This window comes from Erinaceus europaeus, chromosome 6 (assembly GCF_950295315.1).
Source record: "Erinaceus europaeus chromosome 6, mEriEur2.1, whole genome shotgun sequence".
Taxonomy (NCBI): Eukaryota; Metazoa; Chordata; class Mammalia; order Eulipotyphla; family Erinaceidae; genus Erinaceus; species Erinaceus europaeus.
In genome coordinates, this window is record NC_080167.1 from 54,218,301 (window position 1) to 54,241,119 (window position 22,819).

At 37.7% G+C, this 22,819-nt stretch overlaps 1 protein-coding gene across 1 annotated transcript in view; it reads right to left on the bottom strand.

Moving 5' to 3' along the window:
- CUBN (cubilin) overlaps positions 1 to 22,819 on the bottom strand; it is a 289,660-nt gene that overhangs the window by 16,071 nt on the left and 250,770 nt on the right. The window contains exons 59-60 of the mRNA XM_060192232.1: positions 22,180 to 22,397; positions 4,943 to 5,151 (exon numbers count right to left, since the gene is read on the bottom strand). Of these exons, the coding sequence (XP_060048215.1) occupies positions 4,943 to 5,151; positions 22,180 to 22,397 (427 nt within the window). The remainder of the gene's footprint in view (positions 1 to 4,942; positions 5,152 to 22,179; positions 22,398 to 22,819) is intronic.

Genomic DNA, 22,819 nt, shown 5'->3' on the forward strand with positions numbered 1-22,819 from the left:
ATTTTCCTGGTAAGCCAGTTAAATTTTATTATAATTATTTTAGCCTTTATAATTACATTCATATAAGCATGTTTTTTATCCTAGGTTGCTGTGTGCCACTCCTCTGCTCCTGTGTAGACAAGGATGTTCTAAGGTACTTCCCTTGCCTGGTTTGAGATTCACTGTTAAGGGAGATCCATAATTAAATAGTTGTGTTTGCTTAGTTTGTGGGTCATATTTAAATTTATAGACTTTTACTAAGTGTATAATTTCAACATGTTAAAATTATCATTTTGGGGGCTGGGCAGTGGTGGTACCCCCAGTAGAGTGCACATGTCACTATACATAAGAACCCAGGTTCAAGCCCTCATCCTAACCTGTGTGTGTGTGGATTCACGAATGGCAAGTGTCTCTTTGTCTCCTCCTCTTTCTATCTCCCTCCCCTCTCCATTTCTCTCTGTCTCTATCAAAAGTGAAAAAAGAAAATGACTGTCAGCATCAAGTTCCAACAATAACCTTTGTAGCAATTAGATATGTATACAGACATATATATGTACATACAGTTTTTCATGTGACTAAGACACAATGAAAAACAAGTGTTATGAATAAAGAATTAAATGTAATCAAGGGGAGTTGGATGAGAGTAAGGCACGACAGACCCTACCCTCAAGCACACTTGAAACTCTGGGTTTGAGCCCTGGCACCACATGTGACATCCCTGCATGGCACTGTGGAAGCTCTGTGGATCTGAGGCAATGGTTTGGTGTTTCTCCTTTTTCTCTGTATGTCCCTCCCAACCCCCTTAAAAATAGAAAAAAAAGAAAACATTTGTGCCTGGAGGCTACTCAGGAGTACTGTGCATGCACAAGGTCCTGGGTTCCATTTTCTGGCAGTGTGAACGTCCTAGAGGCACCCAGCTGTGGTGTTCACATGGACATCTGAACCAGTTATAAAAAAATATGCAAGATTTTTCAGGCTCACAAAAGGGGAAGAGCAAGCCCAAACTAATAAGCAGAATAGGGAGTGGAAGGCCATGGAGGTAATAGGGGCTTCTCCACTGTTCAGTGTGGAGGAGATGGGGGATGGACAGAAGTGGGATTTAGGTCAATCTATGAAGCTCTGTACAAGTCACATAAGGGCAGCTGCACCGTCGTCTATGGGAGTTTTGAGTTGGAAGTTTTAAATAGACAACTGATGGAGATCACTGATGAATATGCAATTCACTGTTGACAAAAACAAAAACAAAGAAAGAAAACCTCTGTCTGCAATGCAGAATCAGCACTATCTTCTATACTTCCCTTTTATTTCTCCTCCTTGCATCTAATACAGTATACTGATTTTTGAAAAGGAATAGCAAAGACGATTTTCCTTCAGAGAGTCAAGGAAGCATGGTTAAAGCATTTTAGGAAAGGAAAGGACTCTCCCTTTTCCACTTATTTACATAGTCCTTGACTGAGAAACCAGTTCAGGGCAATATCCTGAGGTTACTTCACCAGTGTATTCACTGTTCACCCCAAGAGGAGTGGCGTAACTAATCAGCCAGTTGTTTCCTGATGCCCTCGACTACCCCTTCCACTACCCCTTCCCTTCCCTTTTGGAGGCAGATGATCCTAGAGAAAACAAGCTTCTTTGATGTTTCTCCAAAACTCAGGCTTACCACCCCATGGAGGAACCTTTCTTAAACCTCAGATGAAGCCATCTGTATTCTTTTCTGATCTACTATGTGATTCACGCTTGTTTCTGTCAAGTTGTCCAATCATTTATATGTTCACATGTCAACCTTCTCTACAGTTTTTTTTGAGAAGCGATATTTTGAACATTCCACAACTCATGCACTGGGAACCATGTCACAGGCATCATCACACCACATGACTCTTCATGGAGTGGGTGTCATGCTAATTTCAGCAGCAAGGGTGCAGTGAAATACACAGTTCACTACAAAATGCCACTATCTCAATAACTTTCCAAGTTACTCTTTCAACAATAATAGTGATAACACTATGAACAAATGATGGAATTAGCATAGTTTCATTTGAATATGTTTACCTCTAAGATTTAATTAAATTAGCTTTTCTAGATAGTGATTTGAGTAACCAAGAAGCAGTCTAAAAGGAATCAAATATCTTATTTATCTCTTTATTAAAGATTCTCTTTAATCTCTTTATTAAAGATCTCTTTACTAAAGATTCTGCCAGCTTCACATTCCAAGGACTGCTCTTTGTTCTACCAGTTTAGCATAATCTGGAAAAGCTACCAATTCAGGGAAATTGTTTGTCCATGAGGCAAGACAAAAGTAGACTTGAACATAATTTCTCTTTTTCAAGGACTTTTAATTTTTAAGCTGAAAAATAACTCCTTGGTTTTGAGATTGCTATCTCTACTTTGAATGTTTTGGAGTGACTGAGAAAGTCACTAGCTATTTAATGAAATGATTAAATCACACTCAAATAAGTGAATCTGAAAACAAATGTGGTTACTGTCCCTCCTAGAAGGACCATCCAAAAACATTCTACAGGAATCTATACCTCATTATAACAGTAAATATAAATTACAAAATTCTAATTAACTATTAATATTAAAGTATTAAACATTAAATATAATACAAATAATATAAATGTTAAATTACATATGAATTCAAATTCTAAATGGTGGATCAATCAGTCATTTCTAAAATTCTAAGAAAAGGAAATTCCTTAGTCTTCATGCCCACGTGGACCTACATGGGTCCGAGGTTGGGGGATCAGTGCTGAGAACACTCTCACAGTAACATCTTTATCCTTCAAACAGCCTTGCAAGGTAATTAAGAGTATGTGGTTAATTTTTTGTTTGAATTTTAAAAGGTGGAACAGCAAGGAGATGAGACTGAATTTGAGTCATGTTATGTACCCTGACAGCTTGTTGCATTTATGTAAAATCACCTGCTGCTTTTTGCTGCTCTGGTCCTTTCGGTCATCATATGTAAAGTTCAGTCTGAAATAGCATTATCTCCAGTCTTTCAGGAACTCCCTCTGATATGGTCAATGCTTTATTTAAATAATTGTCATTCAATATAATGAACTTTTTCCTCATCTTCACCTTTTTCAGCCTCTAGTTTACAATTTAATGGTATTGGCCATCTATCCTCCCCAAGATAGAGAGGGAGAAAGATGGACACCTGCAGACCTGCTTCACAACTTGTGAACTGACACCCCCACCCTCCTGCAGATATGGAACCAGGGGCTCAAAATGGGATCCTTACGTGGGTCCTTGCGTTCTGTACTATGTGCACTTAACCTGGTGCGCCACTGCCCTGCTCAGTGGTGGATATGTCTTCACACCCAGTTCTTCCTTATTATTATTATTATTTTAGAGAGAGAAGGGGCAATACAGAGGGAGGAGAGACACCAAAGTACTGGTCTACCATCCACAGAGCTCCCATAATGTCATCCACAGTGCTCCCATGTGGTACCAGGGCTCAAACCCAGAGCCTTACACACAGTAAGACTCAGACTGTACTAGGTGAGTCATCTCCTAGGTTCCCAGTTTGTTTAAAATTTTTGAACTTCAAGTTTCTCTTCAACAGGTTTGTCATCACTACCAACTCTGCAAGCCAGTGTCAGACCCTGTTTACCTACTGGTCACCTTTCCCTAGGGTCCTAATTTTAGACTCTCCCCCTCTTTTACTGTCCACCTACAATTCTTCCAGATCCATATTCCTTAAACACTGTCCTCATCAAATCACTCACTGGAGAACCTTCAAACACTTAATTCATGAAATCTAAATCCATCAGTTCAATTTTTGAAGTGCATTTGTGATCTGGGTGTTTGTCCACCTAGGCAGTATAAATTCTTGTTGCTTTTAAGTATTCTCCTCCTCCAGTGAAATCAGCTTCTTCACTTTTTAAGAGCACATAGTTCCAACGTGTATGCTTTCTCACCTGATGAAAACAAGCTTTCCCTCATTTCATGCAGCCTTTCTTGACCACATTATATTACCATACCCCCCACACACACACCTTTTAAATTTGCACATGACTTTAAGGGTGGGTCCAATGCACCAGTCAGCACTTAATGTTGACTGTCCTGAATCGCTTACTATTGACTCCAATATATCCCTTAACTGTCCACATTCAAACTCCTGATAGGCCAACATTTTCCATCTTTGTTTCCTCACTCTGAAAGTACAGTTGTTATGTGTTCACGGATGCTACTTAATTGATATTTTTGATCTGAATTCAAAAAGTCTGATAGACACAGTAATTTCATATTAAACAGTCAAAATTTCTTGCTTTACTTTTACTGGGACTTCAGAACTGAAATCTTTTTCACATTAAACTTATTATAAAATGTACATACACATTTTCAAAATAGAAAAATCAAGCCCAAAGTCCCCACCTGTGGAGTGGGGGTGAGGGAACTTCACTAGGGATGAAGCAGTGATACAGGTATCTCTTTCTCCCTCTCTTTCTTTCCCCTCTCAATTTCTCTGTGCCTTATCAAATAAATAAATATGGTGGAGGAGGAACTAGACTGGGGGTGAGGGTGTTTGCAGAAAACCAAAAACAACAACTATATTTCCTATAAATCAATGATCGCCCCACAAAAAAGTTGACTAAGAACTAAAGGGTGGCATAATTGGCATACAGAAGTTCTCATTTATCTTAGGAGTTTTCAAAGGTCCTTTGAGTCTCTCCACACAGTCCATCTTCCCACAAATCATCTCTTGATAAGGCATGGATAAACAGTAAATCTTAAGCTAACATGAAAAGCTACTCGAATTTTTTGAGTCATCTGTATTAATGATTAGTTTGATGCTAAGGTAGTTCCTCAGTAATGTTATATGTGACATCATTAAAGAACAGGGCATTTAAAAATTTTGAGTTATTCTCCTCGTGATTTTCAGGACTTCCTGTGTAGTAAAAGCTAGAGTATACTATGTAAAGGTTTTGGATTAGAAAACTTCTAAGAAATACAGTAGTCTTACCTTTACATAATCATACAGGCACCTTTGCAAGGTGGTTGCTGCCTCCAGAGCAAATGTATTGAAGGTGAGCTTAATTATCTTGCCTACAGGTGCTATTATGAACCATATGCAATCCAGGTTCTTGTCATATCTTCCATTCTGATCAGCATCAGGAGAGGCAAAGGTGTGACTTGTAGCTCTGAGGTAACCACCACATCCTTGCTGAGGCCCTGTGTTAAAACAAGCACTTTACTATGCAGGTCAAAGAGAGCACATCTTAAGGTTTAGTTTGTTTGTTTATGTGGAAAGTTTAAAACACCCTCATCATTTTTACTTTCTGACTTGGATGAAGGTGACCAGACTGTTTGCAGAGTTTCTGAAGGCGCCTGCAAGAGCTGTCCTCAGGTGACTTTGCTTCTCAATTCGTTTCCTCTTCCACCTTCCAGGCCCCCCCTTGTTGTATGGAGCTGCGCAGGAAAGTGGCTCACCAGCTTAGGCCCCATGTGCATTTTTATAAGTGTGAATGTAATTTATTATACCTTATTCTAGCCTTGGAAAACCCAGTGTTATACAAAATAGCACATTTTTCACAAGGAAAATGGTAGGAACTATTATGTTCCACCTCTATGCTCTGGTTTTATGAACACTATAAGATTGAAATTTTAACTTATTAAATAATTTAGCCACCACCAAGAAAACTGGATTTCAACAGATCTTTTATTTAAACAGTGGAAAGATCTTGAGAGACATTTAACACTATACTCCAGTTTAAATTAATCATACACCATGTTTTATTTTATTTTCCAAAAAGAATGGAGAGTTGAAGGTAGATAAATTAGTTGGAGGGAAAAAAATCTACTCTGAGGGCCAGGTGGTGCCATACCTGGTTGAGCACACATGTCACAGTGCACAAGGACCCCATTTTGAGCCCCCCGGTCCCCACCTGCAGGGGAAAAACCTGTGCAAGTGGTAAAACAGTGCTTCAAGTGGCTCTCTTTCTCCCCCTTCCTCCTCCTACCCTCTCAATTTCTGTCTGTCTCTATCCAATAAATAAAGGTAATAAAAAATTTAAGTGACTTTTTTTTTTAAAAAGTCTACTTTGAAGTAAAAACATCAAAATTTGGAATAAAGAATATAAAAGAGAAATAAAGAATACCCTAGATGATGAAGTGATCTACTATAAAAAATGTAGAACAAAAAAAATACTGAAGAGATAGGATTTTTTCAATTATTTATTTATTATTGGATAGAGACAGAGAAATTGAGAGGAGAGGAGAGTCAGAGAGACAGAGAAAAACCTGCAGCCCTGCTTCACCACTTGTGAAGCTTCCCCCCTGCAGGTGGGGACCAGAGGCTTGAACCCAGGTCCTTGTGCATTGTAGTATGTGCACTTAACCAGGTGTGCTGCCACCTGGCCCCCAGAGATGGGATTTTGTCTGTTGCATATCCTAGACTTTTAGCTGGGAACATATTTTTAGAAACAATAAGAACATAAAAGGAAAGAAAAAAAAAGCTATTGACAATTTTGAAAGAAACAGTGGGAACAGCAATAAACTAGACACTCAGAATAATATTCATAAAGTTTGCATTCTACATAAATATAGATAGATCATTCATTACTTGTTCTGAAAACTAAATTTCACTAGCACAGGCCTTTTATTTGCCGTTTCTCTTGCTTATCTGTTAGAAGTGAAGGGATCACTTTGAACAATAGGGGGCGCAAAGACTTTGGACTTCAATTTTGGGTAAGAATTGCAAACAATGGCAGCCCTACCCAGAGGTCTTTGATATGCAAAGGATATCGAATGTTCAGTGTTATTGCACGATGGTGTATTTTCAGTAGGTCAGGCTGCCCTGCCTATGGCTTCTAAACCATAAAAACTACAGATTATTATACAGTCAGACACTTTCTTGAATTTAAATGTTTTCAAAGGCTCAAGTCTCTGCTGCATCCACAGATGGAACCTACAACAAAGTTATTCAGAAACCAAAACAAATGCAGTGCTGCAGTGTATAAGTCTGTTCATATGAAACAGGACTGCAACCCATAAAAAGAACTGGATTTTGTACAACTTTTATTCCAGTGTCGACTGATCATTCCTTAAGAAGAGCACTTAAGCTTACTGACAAAGCAAGGAAGAACCACAGGGTATTGTCAAATTGATAAACATGTTAGTCAATTAAATACTGGTTTACTATTCAAGAAAACAGATGTAGTATTGAGGTGGGAGAAGTACCAATGCTACTGCTGCTACTATAACAGATATTATTGTGAAAAGTAAACACATCCTCTCTCCAAGGAAGAATCCATACTTACTTCTCTGCTCCTCTTATGGCAACATGGAAATGGAAATGCATGTTTTGAGGGGGAAATTGTTGGCCTGTGTCGGCAGAGACTGAATGATACTTAGCTCTTTGCTTCCATTCACTGGTGATACAACAGATGGATTGGGTCCCTTTTTCTGTTTACCTGATGTGGGTTTTGGCAGTGTGAACTACCTTTCCAGTGGGACATTAGTGGTCATGAAGTAGCAAGAGGTCTTCTGTGGGTTTGTTTCCTGTCTTGGTCCTTGTACATCAGTGATTCACCAGAGCTTGTGCCCTGGGTAACTGACAGTGAAAAAGAAAAGTAGATTCATGTGGAACAGATCTGAACCTAGCCTGAACTTTGGAGCTAAGCACAATCAATCCACAGCCTGGAATACAGACATGTCCTCCAGTTTGCACAGTCATAGTGACAGTGAATGTACTAGGCATGATCTTCTGACTTTTGCATGACTTGCTATGAGGCATCAGTATGGCAATACCTGACTAACATACTAATAACCTTTTTGAGTTATCAAACCCTAGTAGAGCTCACTGCTTAATTCATAAACATACAGATAGGAAAGGAAATGGAAAACTAATAAGTAATCCTGGCCTAAACAGTTCAGTAGAGCATTATACGAGTAAAATATGTAATTTATAATATTTATGTAATATTATGAGTATGTAATACAAGTGGGATTAAGGAAATGGTGACAATCGCTCTAATTGCCTCTATTTTGTTTAAACATGGTTCAGGTTCTCTATCTTTCTGCTCCTCTTCTGGCAAAATGGAAAGGTATGTTTTGGGAGAAATATAATAGAGAATATTCACAAAGGATTTTTTTTAATCAAAAAGCATATTGCTACTTTACTTTTCTTTATTTCAACCACTGTTTGATACATGGGAAAAAACCAAGAGGGGACTCTGCGACTATGAAATAGTTTCATAAAAATTCATAAATAATTTCATGAAAAAAATAACACACACACATATATATTTTACCAGAGTACTGTTCACCTCTGGCTTGTGGTGTTACTGGGAATTGAATTTGGGATCTTTGATGTCTCCAGCATGAAAATCTGTTGCACTACTGATGGCACTATCTTCCTGGCCCTACCTGTTTACTATTTAGATAGTTTCAGGGTTTTTATTGTTGTTGTTGTTGTTGTTTGTTTACAAGTATAAGGCCCTAAGCTTGACCTTGTTGTTAAGCATCATCAATCCATCATCAATCCATCGTCTTTCCTGTTACCAGACAGCTTTTTACCATGCACCACCTAATTCATCAGTCAAGCTGTTTTAGAAGCACTCTGTAAGGACACTTCCCAGTGTAATGACTCACTCCCAGAGTCTGAGAACAAAGGTCACTAACCTCCTGCCCCTAGCTGGTAACACTTCCTAACAGAGAGCTGTTTTTCATTTCATTGTATTTCTTCTTCTTCTTCTTCTTTTTTTTTTTCTTCAGAGACACAGACAAAAGTTTGGCTAAAAAGTACTGGAACTATAAACACTTAGTTAGCAGTAAGATTTTACTTAATTTAAAAAACAGTAGTTGGGGGTCAGGCGATAGTGCCCTGGTTAAGCACACATAGTGCAAAGCGAAAGGATGAGCTCAAGGTTCCAGCCCCCGGCTCCCCACCTGCAGAGCGGTCACCTCACAGGCAGTGAAGCAGGTCTGCAGGTGTCTATCTTTCTGTCTTCCTCTCTGTCTTCCCCTCCTCTCTCCATTTCTCTCTGTCCTATCCAACAATAATGACAGCAATGACAACAACAATAATAATAATGGCAGCAACGAACAAGGGCAACAAAAGGGGAAAAACAAACAAACAAAAACCAGTAGTAACTGAATCTGAAGGCATTTCCCTCCAACTATTAAACTTCAAAGTAAAACTCAAGCTATGATAAATCTGATGAAGTTAAGAAATATTATAGTTGTATCAGAGAAAAAGCATCTTGAAAACTTTAGAGGATCCAAACATTTCTAAGCAGTTACCTTGAGAACTGACATTTTTGTGGCTGATATTACATGGGGGGCTGACATTTTGATGAGGTCTTTGGGACTGGCTCTCTAGCTCTCTCTGGACATCTACCACTTAGGCAGATAGCAGATAGTGAACCATCCTTACAGACAAAAATGGACTTCTTCCTGTTCTCAGTAAGCCAGCTGGGGCTTTAGTCTGTAGTTGAAGGAAGCACAGGAAGCAAAACATAGACTCATCTGAAGCTGTTGCCTTAGGGAAATGGGAGTGCACTGAAAGCTTCCTTTCAACCACACAGGGAAGCAGGGCTCAGTTCTATAATCCTTTCTCTGGATGAGTCTTACTGTGATTTACAAAGCTGTAGTATACAACTGTTCTAAAGCAATGAATTCATCTAAAAACAATTCAACTAGATTTCAGCTGAATCTCTTTTGTCTTTTTCTATAAATGTAAAATGGATTTATCATTTTATTCTCTTACCTAAAACATGTACATAATTTTAGGCATTATTATTAATGTTATAAAAAAACAAGCTTATGGTTTATGTAACCTACTTGTTTATTTGTTTGATTTTAGCAATTTCACTCAATTTGAATCATTTTAAATATCTTACTTTGATATTCAGTATAATTTAATTAAGAATATTCATTTAGTGGTATATTGTACCAAAGTAAAAGACTCTGGTGTGGAGGGGAGGGTTCAGGTCCTGGAATATAACAGAACATATTGGGGGTTGTATTGTTATGTGGAAATGTTATGTATATACAAACTATTGTACTGTAAATCCCCCAATAAAGAAATAAAAAAAGAATATTCATTTAGATGGGTAATAGTTGGAATGCATAAACCTAAATTTCACAGTCTAAGCAGTACCTATAGTTACTGAAAAAGCAGCAATTTAATGTATAAAGAATTAGGATAATTGAAGGAGGACTGTGTTACTTTTCATTAAATTTGCTTTACTTAAATGTTACTGACAACTCCTGTGTATGTACCATCAATTTTAGAACATTTAATGAGAATCATTCTCTTCAATTTTGAAAGTTTAAAAATACTTAAAGAATATAATTGGTGCGACATAATGGTTATGCAAAGAGGCTCTGAGGCTCCGAAGTCCCAGGTTCAATCTTCTACACCACCATAAGCCAGAACTAAGCAGTGCTCTGGTTAAAAAAAAAAAAAGGGAGGAAGGAAGGAAAAGGAATATAATCATATCAGTCAATCAGTCAATGGGGTCAAAGGATGAGAAAAAAAATTGGCACATTCATGCTATATATATGTCAGCTAACTAGGAACAGAATGAAATTTTGACAGTTTGACAAAGTACCTCTTCTAAAGTTCAGTAGGTGACATAATACTTAATGGTAAAATAAATAAATAAATAAATGCTTTTTTCCTACAGTCAGGAAGAAGTAAATATTTTTTTCTCACCATTATTGTTTGGCATAATATTAGAAACAAAATTGCCACTATTTCAAGATACAAACAATTCCAAGAAATCTACATTAAATGCCAGCTATAACTTACACTATAAGGACTTACATAAAAATCAATCATAATTCTACATACTAACAATGAGATTGGAGAAACCAGAATTTAAAATACAGATGCATCAAAGAAAATGAAATCTTTAGGTATATACTTAGTGAATACATATTGGGTTCTGTGCTAAAAATAAAAATGGTCAAAGGAGTCAAAGAAGAGTTAAAGAAATAATGAGACAGATGTTCATGGCTTGGAAGACAGAACATAGTAAAGATGTCAGTTATTTCCAAATTGACACAAATCCCAATGTAATTCACATCTAAATTCCAGCAAGATTTTCAACAGCATATAAAAGCTTATTTTAAAATGTATATGAAAACACACAGACCTTCAAACAGCTAAAACAACCTTAACAAAGAAAAATAAGGTGGGAAGAATAACTACCTAATATTAGATTTACTATATAGCTATAGTAATCAATAAGGTGTGATATTGGTAGAGAGGTGGACCCATAATTTAGTGGGAAAGAACAGAGAACCTAGAAATAGATCCACACAAGTATGTCTAACTGATTCCCTTCCCCCAAATGTACAAAACAATTCAGTGAAGAAAGGATAGTCTTTTCAACAAATGGTACAGCAATTGAATATCTAGAGGCAAAATACAATTTAACCTAAATCCCATACTTTAAACAAAATACTAGTTCAAAATGAACCTGTACAGACATAAATAAAAAAATGTAAAACTGTAAAATGCAGTGATCTACTTAAATCCAATAATATTATTACCTTTATCGGCTGTAAACGTACTGAATTACCCAACTGAGAAACAAAGTGGAAAACAATCCAAATATATTCTTTGGGAAAGAAAATTTGAAGAGGAAGGGTCAGAAAACATCATGCAAATATGAGCTGAAATAAAACTAGGAAATCAGAATAGTAGACACTACGGTAATAATTACTACAAAAGGACCTTCTGGGATGATGAGCAATGTGCCAAAAAGATATAGTACTTTTGAATTTATCTATGCCATACTATACTGCATGAAAGTAAAATATAGTAGAATAAAAATAAAGGTTTACCTGATAAAGCACAAATCTACTGAGCTTCTAATTCTCATATATACATACTGAACATTAACCAGATATCTTTTTTAGAGATTAATTTTTATTTATTTTCCTTTTGTTGCCCTTGTTTTTGTCATTGTTGTTATAGTTATTATTGTTGTCTTTATTGATGTTGTCCTTATTAGATAGGACAGAGAGAAATGGAGAGAGGAGGGGAAGACAGAGAGGGAGAGAGAAAGACACCTGCAAACCTGCTTCACCACCTGTGAAGTGACTCCCCTGCAGGTGGGGAGCCAGGGGCTCAAACTGGGATTCTTAAACCGGTCCTTGTGCTTTGCGCCACCTGTGTTTAACTTGCTGCACTACTGTTCAACACTCGAGAGTAATATATTTTTATGACAGAGAGTGACACACACTGAGAAAGAGAGAGAGAGAGAGAGAGAGAGAGAGAGGAATAACAGCACCATTCAGTTCTGATTTATGGTGGTACAGGGGATTGAACCTGGAACCTCCAGTACCTTGGGTGTACAATCTCCACATTCTAACACACTGAGCTATCTCCTGAGCCCTATAGAAATGTCTTAAAAACATCAAATCTGGGACCTGGTGGTGGCACACCTGGTTGAGTGCACATGTTACAGTGCTCAAGGACCTGGGTTCAAGCCCTGGGTCCCCACCTGCAGAGGGAAAGCTTTGCAAGTGGTGAAGCAGGCTGCAGGTGTCTTTCTTTCCCTATCTATCTCCCCTACCCTCTCGATTTCTGGTTGTCTCTATCCAATAAATAAAGATAATAATTTTTTAAAAAAATCAGATCCTTCATACCCAAGTCAATTTTTATTTTTATTTCCCATAAGAGCTATTTCCTGAATTTTCCTTTCAGAGTTTCTCTTGGTAATTTAACATCTGGTTCGTGGCATCAAAAGATACTCAGGGGTCTTAGGATCCTAAATTTTTCTCTTATCTCTTTACCTTGCTTGAAAACTATTGCACACTATTGAGTCTATGTTTTAGGTAATTCTCCTTTCAGCCTACCTTTACTTTCACATTATCAAAACTCTCATCATTATCTACCTGAACTTTCCTAATTTTCCTGCCTATATTGTTGCTCCTCCTTCAAAAGTTGAACAGGTACCAGAATGTATTTTTCCAAAGCACATCTAAGCAGACCACGTTGCCTTCCACTGATCCCTTTGCTCCACATCCAGTCCTGCTTAGCTCTGTGGCATTCCTGTTCTTCACCTTCTACACCAAACAATATACAGGTCTGTGTGAATTCTCTGGGGTGGAATGCCCCTATAATTTTATATGGCTTTTTCTTTTCCACAGAATCTCTGATTTCCCAATAGATGCCTTCTCACATTTCCAACTCAACACAATTTCTAGCTAAAGCTTATTGCATGCTAAATGATATCAGGGAATGTTCTAGTTTTATCTTCATGACAATGTTCTGTATGTTATATCCCAGATAAGAAAAGCAAAACATAGGATAAGCTATTGTCCAAGATCATACTCGTTGGATGTCTTTTCTGCCTCCACTGTACTTTGTACATTCTTGCTGTCAAAAGCATTTATCACGCTGAATTTACCATTATTTGCTGACTCTACTTTAGTGAGCATATCAAACCAGACTTGAATTCTTTTTTATATTCCCAAAGAAAGGCACATTACCTGCATAGTAAGTAGCCAGTAAATACCGTGAAGTAAACAGTGAAAGAAGCAAATAGAAAATAAAAATAGTTCTTACTTGATGGCTCTTTGCTTTCTAGGTTAAGTTTAAAATGGGGATTCTTAGAATTAAATTTATATCCTGATTTATAGAATAAAAATAACTACATTGTAAATACAGTATGTGTACACATATCTATAAATACTTGTGTGTATAAATTTACACATATACATACATATTAACAAAATTACTTTTTAGTTCTATGTGCCAATCTATTTTCAAAGTTAATTTAATTTTAATTTTGACCACGGAATATTTGATTGTGAGGAAACAGGAAAAAATGAGAACAGTAATAAAAATATTACCAAAAAGTTTAAAGTATGGTTGAAGGAGGGTAATTTAACAGGAAAATACTTCTTTACCTAAGAATTTGTAATGATAAATCATGTTACCTCTGCTAATTCAGAAAAATTAATAACTGCATAATAGATTTTTAGCAGGTAGAGCAAATTTAATAATTTGTAGAAATTATATATTAGTGTGCAGCAACACCGTGTAAAAGAAGCATGTCTGGGCTGCAGAGAAAGCATAATAATTCTCCAAAAAACTTCATGCCTGAGGCTCTGAAGTCCCAGGTTCAATCCTAAGCACCACCATAAGCCACAGTTGAGCAGTGTTCTGGTGCCCCCCCCATGTTCTTTCTCTCATTAAATTAAATAAATAAATATTTTAAAAAGAAGTATGACGTGGTCCAGGAGTTGGTGCAGTGGATAAAGCATTGGACTCTCAAACAGGAGGTCCTGAGTTCAATCCCTGGCATCACATGTACCAAAGTGATGTCTGGCTCTTTCTCTTTCTCCTCCTATCTTTGTCATTAATAAATAAATTAAAAATTTTTTTTTTTAATATGACTATCATTGGACCGGCATAAGGATCCTGGTTTGAACCCCGGCTCCCCACCTGCAGGAGAGTTGCTTCACAGGTGGTGAAGCAGGTCTGCAGGTGTCTATCTTTCTCTCCTCCTCTCTGTCTTCCCCTCCTCTCTCCATTTCTCTCTGTCCTATCCAACAACAACAACAATAATAACTACAACAATAAGACAACAAGGGCAACAAAAGGGAATAAATAAATAAATAATAAATATTAAAACAACAACAACAAAAAAACAGGTGTTTAAAAAACAAACAAACAAACAAAAAATATGACTATCATTGACAACCACAAAGTCAAGAGTTACAAAAAAAAAGAAAGAAAGAAAAGAAAGGAAGGAAGAAAGAAAGAACAGGAAATGTTGCTCCTGTTTGAGTGAGCAAGACTAAAAGAATGTGCCATGGGGATGGGAGACACTAAACTTTGGTTGTGGGTGCCATATCCCTGTAATTTTATAATCTTGTAAACTACTATTAAGTCACAATACAATTTCTTTAAATGGATATTCTATCTAATAATAATACACTGTGATACATGTAAAGTTTACCAAACCAGATGAAGTATTCAACAGACTCTTAATACTAATTTAAACGAGGACATGAAATAATTGTGTTTTTCTTATTGCTAGAGTAGGAAAAATTTGCCATTAATATTTCAACTTTTGAGACTGTGGTAGCTATTTCAGTTAGTGGGGATTAATTAAGCATTTCTCATCAAGACTTGTTAAGTAACCTTGGCAAGTCACTAACTTATTTTCTGATTTAGTCCCCCAAACTGCAAATTAAAGTATATGCTAAGAATAATAATCAGATTAAGTTTGTAAAAATAGAAGCCCAAGTATCTGTACTTTGTTAAGAATTTTAAGAATTCTTACTAATTAAGAGAGAGTAGCTTGGGGTTAGAGATTTTGTTTGTGCCCACCCAAGGATACCAAAAAACAAAACAAAACAACAACAACAACAAAAAAGAGAGAGAAAGATTTTGAGTCACACATAAATTTAGTTACTTTATGATCTAATGAAATGAGACCTGACTGGACTCATTATTTACTGTTAAACCAGAGGTACAACAGTGGTAAGACAGATGTGATTTTGGTATGTCAACACCAGAAAGTTATAAACTTTTACTGCATGCACATATAACAGTATTTACACATATAAACATCATTTGTAATGTAAATCCGATAGGCCAGGCACAATAGCTCACCTTCTAGAGCAAAGAACTTACAAGCCTGAAATCCCAATGGCCACAGGTTCATTCCCTTGACACCACTTTATACTAAAGCTGAGCAGTGCTCTGGTCTCTCTTGCTCACTTTCTTAATTAAATAAATTTTTAAAGATTAATCAATACTACAAATTCTTGTTATATATCATGTTATATAACAATTTATAACAATCTAATGTATAGTACTGCATACTAGAGCAAATATAAATATTATGTAACATATACTTATACTAGGATATTTATAAATACTACACTTGATTAAAATATATGTTTCCATTCCTGCTGAGAAGAGGGAAGCTTGACTGTTGCAGATAGGTGTAGTGTTTCTATTAAAGGAGTATTACCACAGAGACTACTTGAGAAAAGGAACAAGGGAGACTGCTGCTGGGAAGTAGAGAACAGAGAAGAACATCAGAACTCAGAGTCTCTCTATGCCCTTGTATATTGTGTATGTTTATTTAATTATTCAGAGTGTACATTTATAGGTTCTTCTGTATGTTTACTAATTGCTACAGAGGTGATGTGAGCTGATTAGGAGAACGATGAGTAGGGGCTGGGTGGTGGCGCACCTGGTTGAGTGCACATGTTACAGTGCACAAGGACCTGGGTCCAAGCCCCCAGTCCCCACCTGCAAGGGGAATGCCTCACAAGTGGTGAAGCAGTGTTACAGGTGTCTCTGGGTCTCTCTCTCTCTTTATCTCCCCCTACCATCTCGATTTCTGGCTAATCTATCCAATAAATAAATAAAGTTAATTTTAAAAATGCTACATATATATATATATATGAAGGAAGGATGAGTGAAGCCAATTGTCACACCTGGCTCCAGGATTGCTTTTACCACTTACAAACGCCTTTCTGAATCTCTTTACTTCCAATATCCTCTTACACAAAGCAGCGTAAACCCTGTCTCAGGAGTTGTTGTGAGATTAGAAGAGACATTTCATGTAAAGTGCCTCCTGTAGGTGCCTATAACAGGCAGCCATTGTGATTATGGCCTGGGATTTTGTCTTCACTTGGGAGTGAGCAGGACGTGTATAGCTGCCACATGAAATCCACAGATTCATATATCAGAACAAAGATAAGAATACAGTCCCCTAGACCTCACAATGTTTTATTTCTAAATAATTGATTTACAATGAAATACATTTTAAAGGTTTACTGCTGATCAGATATCGTTTCATTTTATATTCTTGAGGGCCGACATTGAAGCGAAGTAGATCCATATAAGGATAGTGGTTGTTGCAGGGAACTACACTTACAATAATTTAGACTAAATGATGTCCAGTTATCTGATGGGTTATATTTTGAGGAGGGCTGTTGTGGCTTAGGTTCTGCAGGCTATTATTCTCCTGCTCTTACTCATGTCAATGTTATCTTCTAACTTACCATTAACTCACTTTTATCACTTAGTTTGGTCTTTACAATATCATCTGCTTTTATTTGCCCAATGACTGTTCTGGCCTTTAAGAGCAGGAGTAGGAATCTGTTCTTCGGGAGAAGGGCCTATATAGGCTCTAATGTTGGACTATAACTTAATAAAGACTTTTCTTTTTATGCTGATCTGAAATTTTACTCCTGCCTGTTTGCTTTTGTAAGATTTTAGTGAATTAAGCAATTGTTAGTTTCTTTATCATATTGCCACATTCTCAGTTTGGTTTAAAAACAAAACAAAACATTCTTTCAATACACCCCACCCCCACATACACACACAAACCCAACTGCAGATAAGCTTGTCTTTGACCTCACCTCCCAAGGGATGTTTCACAAAGGTTTTTTCAGGTTTTTTAAACCTGAAAGTTACCAGGTTTAAAAAAGGGCGGAAGTAAGCTCAGTTTCAGCAAAAGGGTTTACAATTTCAGCTTATTCCATTCTCAGACTTCATCAGAGGGAACAAATGACATTAAGAAAAGGCAAACGACAATGCTTTAAAGTAACATCCCCATTATTGCTAAACTGTAGTTATCTCAGCAATGACACAAAATTATACAAGTTATAATTCAACTATCTTGTTGCACTTGTACTTTTAAAAGTAATGTAGCTTAGCTTTAGTCAGGTTGCTAAGAAATGTACAAAGATACAGTATAGAGTTTCACTGAATGTTTTAAGATTCCCCCCCCCCCCCGGGTTTAACTACAGAACTCTAGAATGTCTCTCAAAGTCTGAAATTAATATCAAAACTGTGAAATTTGGAAATAACCATCTTCGGGATCTCAGGGTCTCATCTGCATTCTCGGTTTGACTGTGTTTCTCTTCCTATACTGTTTTACAGGTAAACTTTGGTTCAAGGACTGGGAGATAGCACAACAGCTATACAAAAGACTTTTGTACCTGAGGCTCCAAAGTCTCAGGCTCAATACCCCTGCACCACTATAAGCCATAGCTGAACAGTGCTCCCATTAAAAAAAAAAAAGAAAAAGAAGAAGAAGTAAATGTGCTTCCAGTGGTGATCTAGCCCTAGACAGATGCCGGCTGGCTAATGCGGTAAGCATGCCATAAACAGACTTAGCAGTTCTCTAGCATGAGATCAGTACAGGAAGAAGTGGGAACTTTGATGGTTTAAAAACAGGTTTTCATGTCTGAAACACTTCCCGAGTGATATAGGTGAGTGCAGTCATAGCTGAAGCAGGCCCTGGTGGTAAAGAAAGGGGCACAAAGACAACCAGCTGAACTTACTACAATTAAAGTAACTTAATTCCCGCTTCATCCAAATCCACAGGCCCACTGACTTTTATGGTGTCATATGATCCTGAATATATGATATGCTGATATACAGAATGTTTGGTAAACTCATATGCACAGTCTCGAAAATTTCATGAGGCCAAAGGAATTAAAAAAATTATAACATGCAGGTTTTCAGTAAAAAGTCACTGCTAAAGCTTACTTAAAATTATTTCTGGAGGGCAGTAGCTCAGTGGATTAAGCTCAGGTGGTACAAAGCACAAGGACCGGCATAAGGATCACGGTTCAGCCCCCCGCTTCCCACCTGCAGGGGAGTCGCTTCACAAGTGGTGAAGCAGGTCTGCAGGTGTCTATCTTTCTCTTCCCCTCCACTCTCCATTTCTCTCCGTCCTATCCAACAACGATGAAATCAATAACTACAACAATAATAAAACAAGGGCAACAAAAGTGAATAAATAAATATTTTTTAAAAAACAATTAAAAAATTACTTCTGGAATATAACTAAAATATGCTTACTAGTTATCTACAAAATGGAGACCCCCCAACTCTTCATCTGCACTATTCCAGCCTTTAGGTTCATGACTGGTCAATAATTTGTTTGACTTTGTATGTTAACTCTCTTTTCAGCCACCAGGGTCCAGATGCTAGCATGATGCCAACCAGACTTCCCTGGATAGACAACCCCACTAATGTGTCCTGTAACTCCGGTTCCCCACAATCCTGCCCCCCCCCCTAGGGAAAGAGAGAGGCAGGCTGGGAGTATGGATCAACCTGTCAATGCCCATGTTCAGCAGGGAAGCAATTACAGAAGCCAGACCTTCCACCTTCTGCATCCTACAATGACCTTGGGTCCATACTCCCAGAGGGTTAAAGAATAGGAAAGCTATCAGGGGAGGGGATGGGATACAGAGTTCTGGTGGTGGGAACTGTGTGGAGCTGTACTCCTCTAGTCCTATGGTTTCTGTCAGTGTTTCCTTTATTTATTTTTTAAAAATATTTACATATTCCCTTTTATTGCCCTTGTTATTTTATTGTTGTAGTTACCATTGTTGTCACCCTCAGATAGGACAAAGAGAAATGGAGAGAGGAAGGGACAACAGAGAGGGGAAGAGAAAGACACCTGCAGACCTGATTCACGACCTGTGAAGCGACTCCCCCACAGGTGGGGAGCCTGGGGCTCGAACCAGGATCTCCATGCTGGTCCCTGTGCTCTGCGCCACGTGTGCTCAACCCGCTGCGCTACCGCCTGACTCCCAAGTGTTTCCTTTTTATAAATAAAATTTTAAAAATTACTTCTGAATTGGGAGATAGTTCACCTACTAGACTGCACACCTTACAATATACAAGGACCTAATTTGAGCCCCTGACACCACAGGGAAACACCATCAACAACATATGGAGCTGCCCAAATGCTGAAATGGTACTATGGTGTCTCTCTCTTTTTTCTATTTCACTCTCTTATCAAATTAAATACTAAAGAAAAAAAAAAGAGTCCAGTAGGTTGTTCAGCAATATCATGCATTTGCGAGTTCCCGGGTATATTCCTGGTATTACATTTAAAAAATAATGACTTCTTGAAATAGTTTCAAATGGTCAAAGGCGTATCTACAGATGAGAAGGCACTGAAAAGTCATCTTCACAGAATTCAGTGGTAGCACGATGCTGGTGAATAAGATATTCTGTTTCTGCTCTCTGCACTTAAAACCCTTGCTCTGTAACCAGAGAAAAATACTGAATGACTGAAATTGTCCAATATTCATGCATGAGCAGTGCCCCTGACAGGGTAATAATTCCTGTTCTTTGTTACTTCAATTCCATAAAACCATAATACATCCAAAAATGTCTTCTTAGTAGCTCAGAAAAACCCTGTAATTTAATGTGGCTTGGGGATGCTGGCTACCTTGAGGAGTTTTTAGCAAATGACACCAGTGTGCAGCATTTAAGACTCCATGGTCAGGTGAGGATATATTAGAAGACAGACAAACAACTTTAAAGCAGGTAGCAATAGCAGATGCAAATATACGCCATTTGATACTGAAGTCTGCACTGTCGGCAGGAATATATGACTTTCTTTGTGCCGCACAAAATCTCCAAAGCAAAATTAATTTTGCTTTCAAAATAGCCTTCTGTGTTTTGTATGCCACTTCACTTAGGCAATTCGATTAAGGCAAGACTCCCTGCAATACTCCCTGTGTGCCTATGAGATCTACTTGCCAGTGATTGTTGATAGAGCGAAGTAGGGTAGCTGGTACAGCAATGTTCTATGTTTTGTTATGGTGTCTACGGTTTACTGGGACACATTAAAATGCAAATATCTAATTGCCTCCCTCAAGAAATGCCTGACAAAAACCACACTCCATAGGTAAAGATGTTTCAAGTGAGCTCTGCTTTGTATCTGAGGAGGTGAAGGTTATCCACAGCACAGAGAGGATAGAGTCAGGTTTCTCACTATAGACAGCTTCCCAGGTCTCCCTCAGCCCCCACACACTATGTGATTTGTTTGGTGAGCAGTTCATTTTCAGAACATTAATCATGTCTATATTCAAATGGAAGAATCAAAACACCTTTCAGAGCCAGAAATAAATTACTTTTTACTATACCACCTATGCCACGAGCACAGACTAACAGGGAACTGATTAGTTCCCTTATAATTTAAATGATTCAGAGTTCTGAGCTACTTTTATCTAGATAATTATTTCTCACATGCAGTGGGAATGAACTAGGGAACGATTTTCAATTTATCTTCACACCTGGCTTTTCCTGCCACTTCTCAATGACTTTCAGATGACTAGTTCCAGTCCAAATTGCTTCTCAAAATTTCAACTGCTTCTTATATTTCCCTTATCTCCTGTGCCCTATAACCCTATGTTTTAAACCATATCTATTTCTTCCTAAATCCTAGCCTCTGAAGGCATCACTCTCCAAGTTGTTCCTAAGAAATCATCCTCAACTCATGCCTACATGTGACATCTCAAAATTTAAACACTGCACTACCAATGTACTCGATCTTCTGAGTGTCTCTAAGATTTCTATTCTTTCTTCTACTTCTGTTCCCTCTGTGTTCACTGGGGCCTTTGACATTTCCCATCTTGACTACACTTCCGTGGTAAGTCTTCCTCTTTAGATCAGAGGTCCCCTGAGCCTGCCTTAGCTCTGCCACCAGCATGTCCCTCTAGGAGGCAGGTCTGCTGCACTGTCTTATCAACACAAGTTAGCAGGTCTCTTTCCTCACGTGGTCCCTTCCCTCTTAGATTCAGCTTCCAGCATCTTTATAGGTTCAGGGTTCATTAGAGATGGCTAATCAATCAGACAGACTTTATCATTTTAACCTACAGAGGTATATTTGTTGAGTGAGGTTTTTTTCTTAAATTTTTTTATGATCTTTATTTTTTTATTGGATAGAGACGGTGAACAATTGAGAAGGAAAGGGAAGATAGATAAGAAGACAGACAGAGAGACACCTGCCAACACTGCTTCATCACTTGCAAAGTTTTACCCCTATAGGGGGGAACTAGGGGCTTGAACCTGGATCCTGGGGAATTGTAACATGTGCACTCAACCAGGTGTACCATCACCTGACCCTGAGTGAGTTTGTTTTTTTTTAAACTCAAAATATGTCATAATTTTTAAACCAAGCCTTGGGATCAAGAGATGACTAGTGCATAGGACATGCATGTCTGAGGCCCCTTAAGGCCCCAGGTTTAACCCTTGACACCACCAGAAACCAGTACTGAGCAGTGCTCTGCTCTCTCTCCCATTTGATACCTTTCTTAAAAATAAATAGATATTTTAAAAGACATAATGTAACCTAGTCCTCTAGAGTTAAATGAAAAGCACCTGTAATATGGTGAAAAAAATCAAATGAAGCTGAAAAGAAATAGTCATAAAAAATATAACTACACATCTAAAATCCTTACCCAGTGTCTGCTGGAAAGTTATCTTCCATCCTCTTGCTGTTTGAAATGAATCTGTCTTAAATACCACGAGCAAATTATTTTTGCTGCTCTTAATAGTTGATGGAAGCATGGAGCCACAGAACTTGCCCAGAAGGGGGCTGCTTATGTTTGAACCATCATAAATTGCCAAGTAGTCCTGGGAGCAGAGGGCGGAGGGAGCCACATCAAAGTCACTGAACCTGTGAAGTGAACCATGTTAATACTGATGTCCTCCATTTAAATTTCCATTGAGTTTTAACTTCAGTTCTTGCAAAAACATATACAAGGCAAATACTAGCAGAACATTTCAGTTTGAATTAATAGGTAGTATTAGAAGTTGAGCAGTTTACTAGTCAATTAAAAATTTAGGTAGAATCCTCTGAGTGACTGCAATGCATCCAAAGTGTGATAAGAGCTGCAGGTGTAGGATAGATAACAGAGTTATGGGCCATTAGTTCACAGTCAAGGACATACAGAATCTAGTTCAGATTAAATTTAACAAATTGAACTGATAATTATTTATTATTTCAGCAACAGCTTAGTTTTTTTTTAGTCTCACTAGAAAAATATCATTTACTATAGTTTCTTATTCTGTGCAACTGGTACAATATCCCATTTTTCA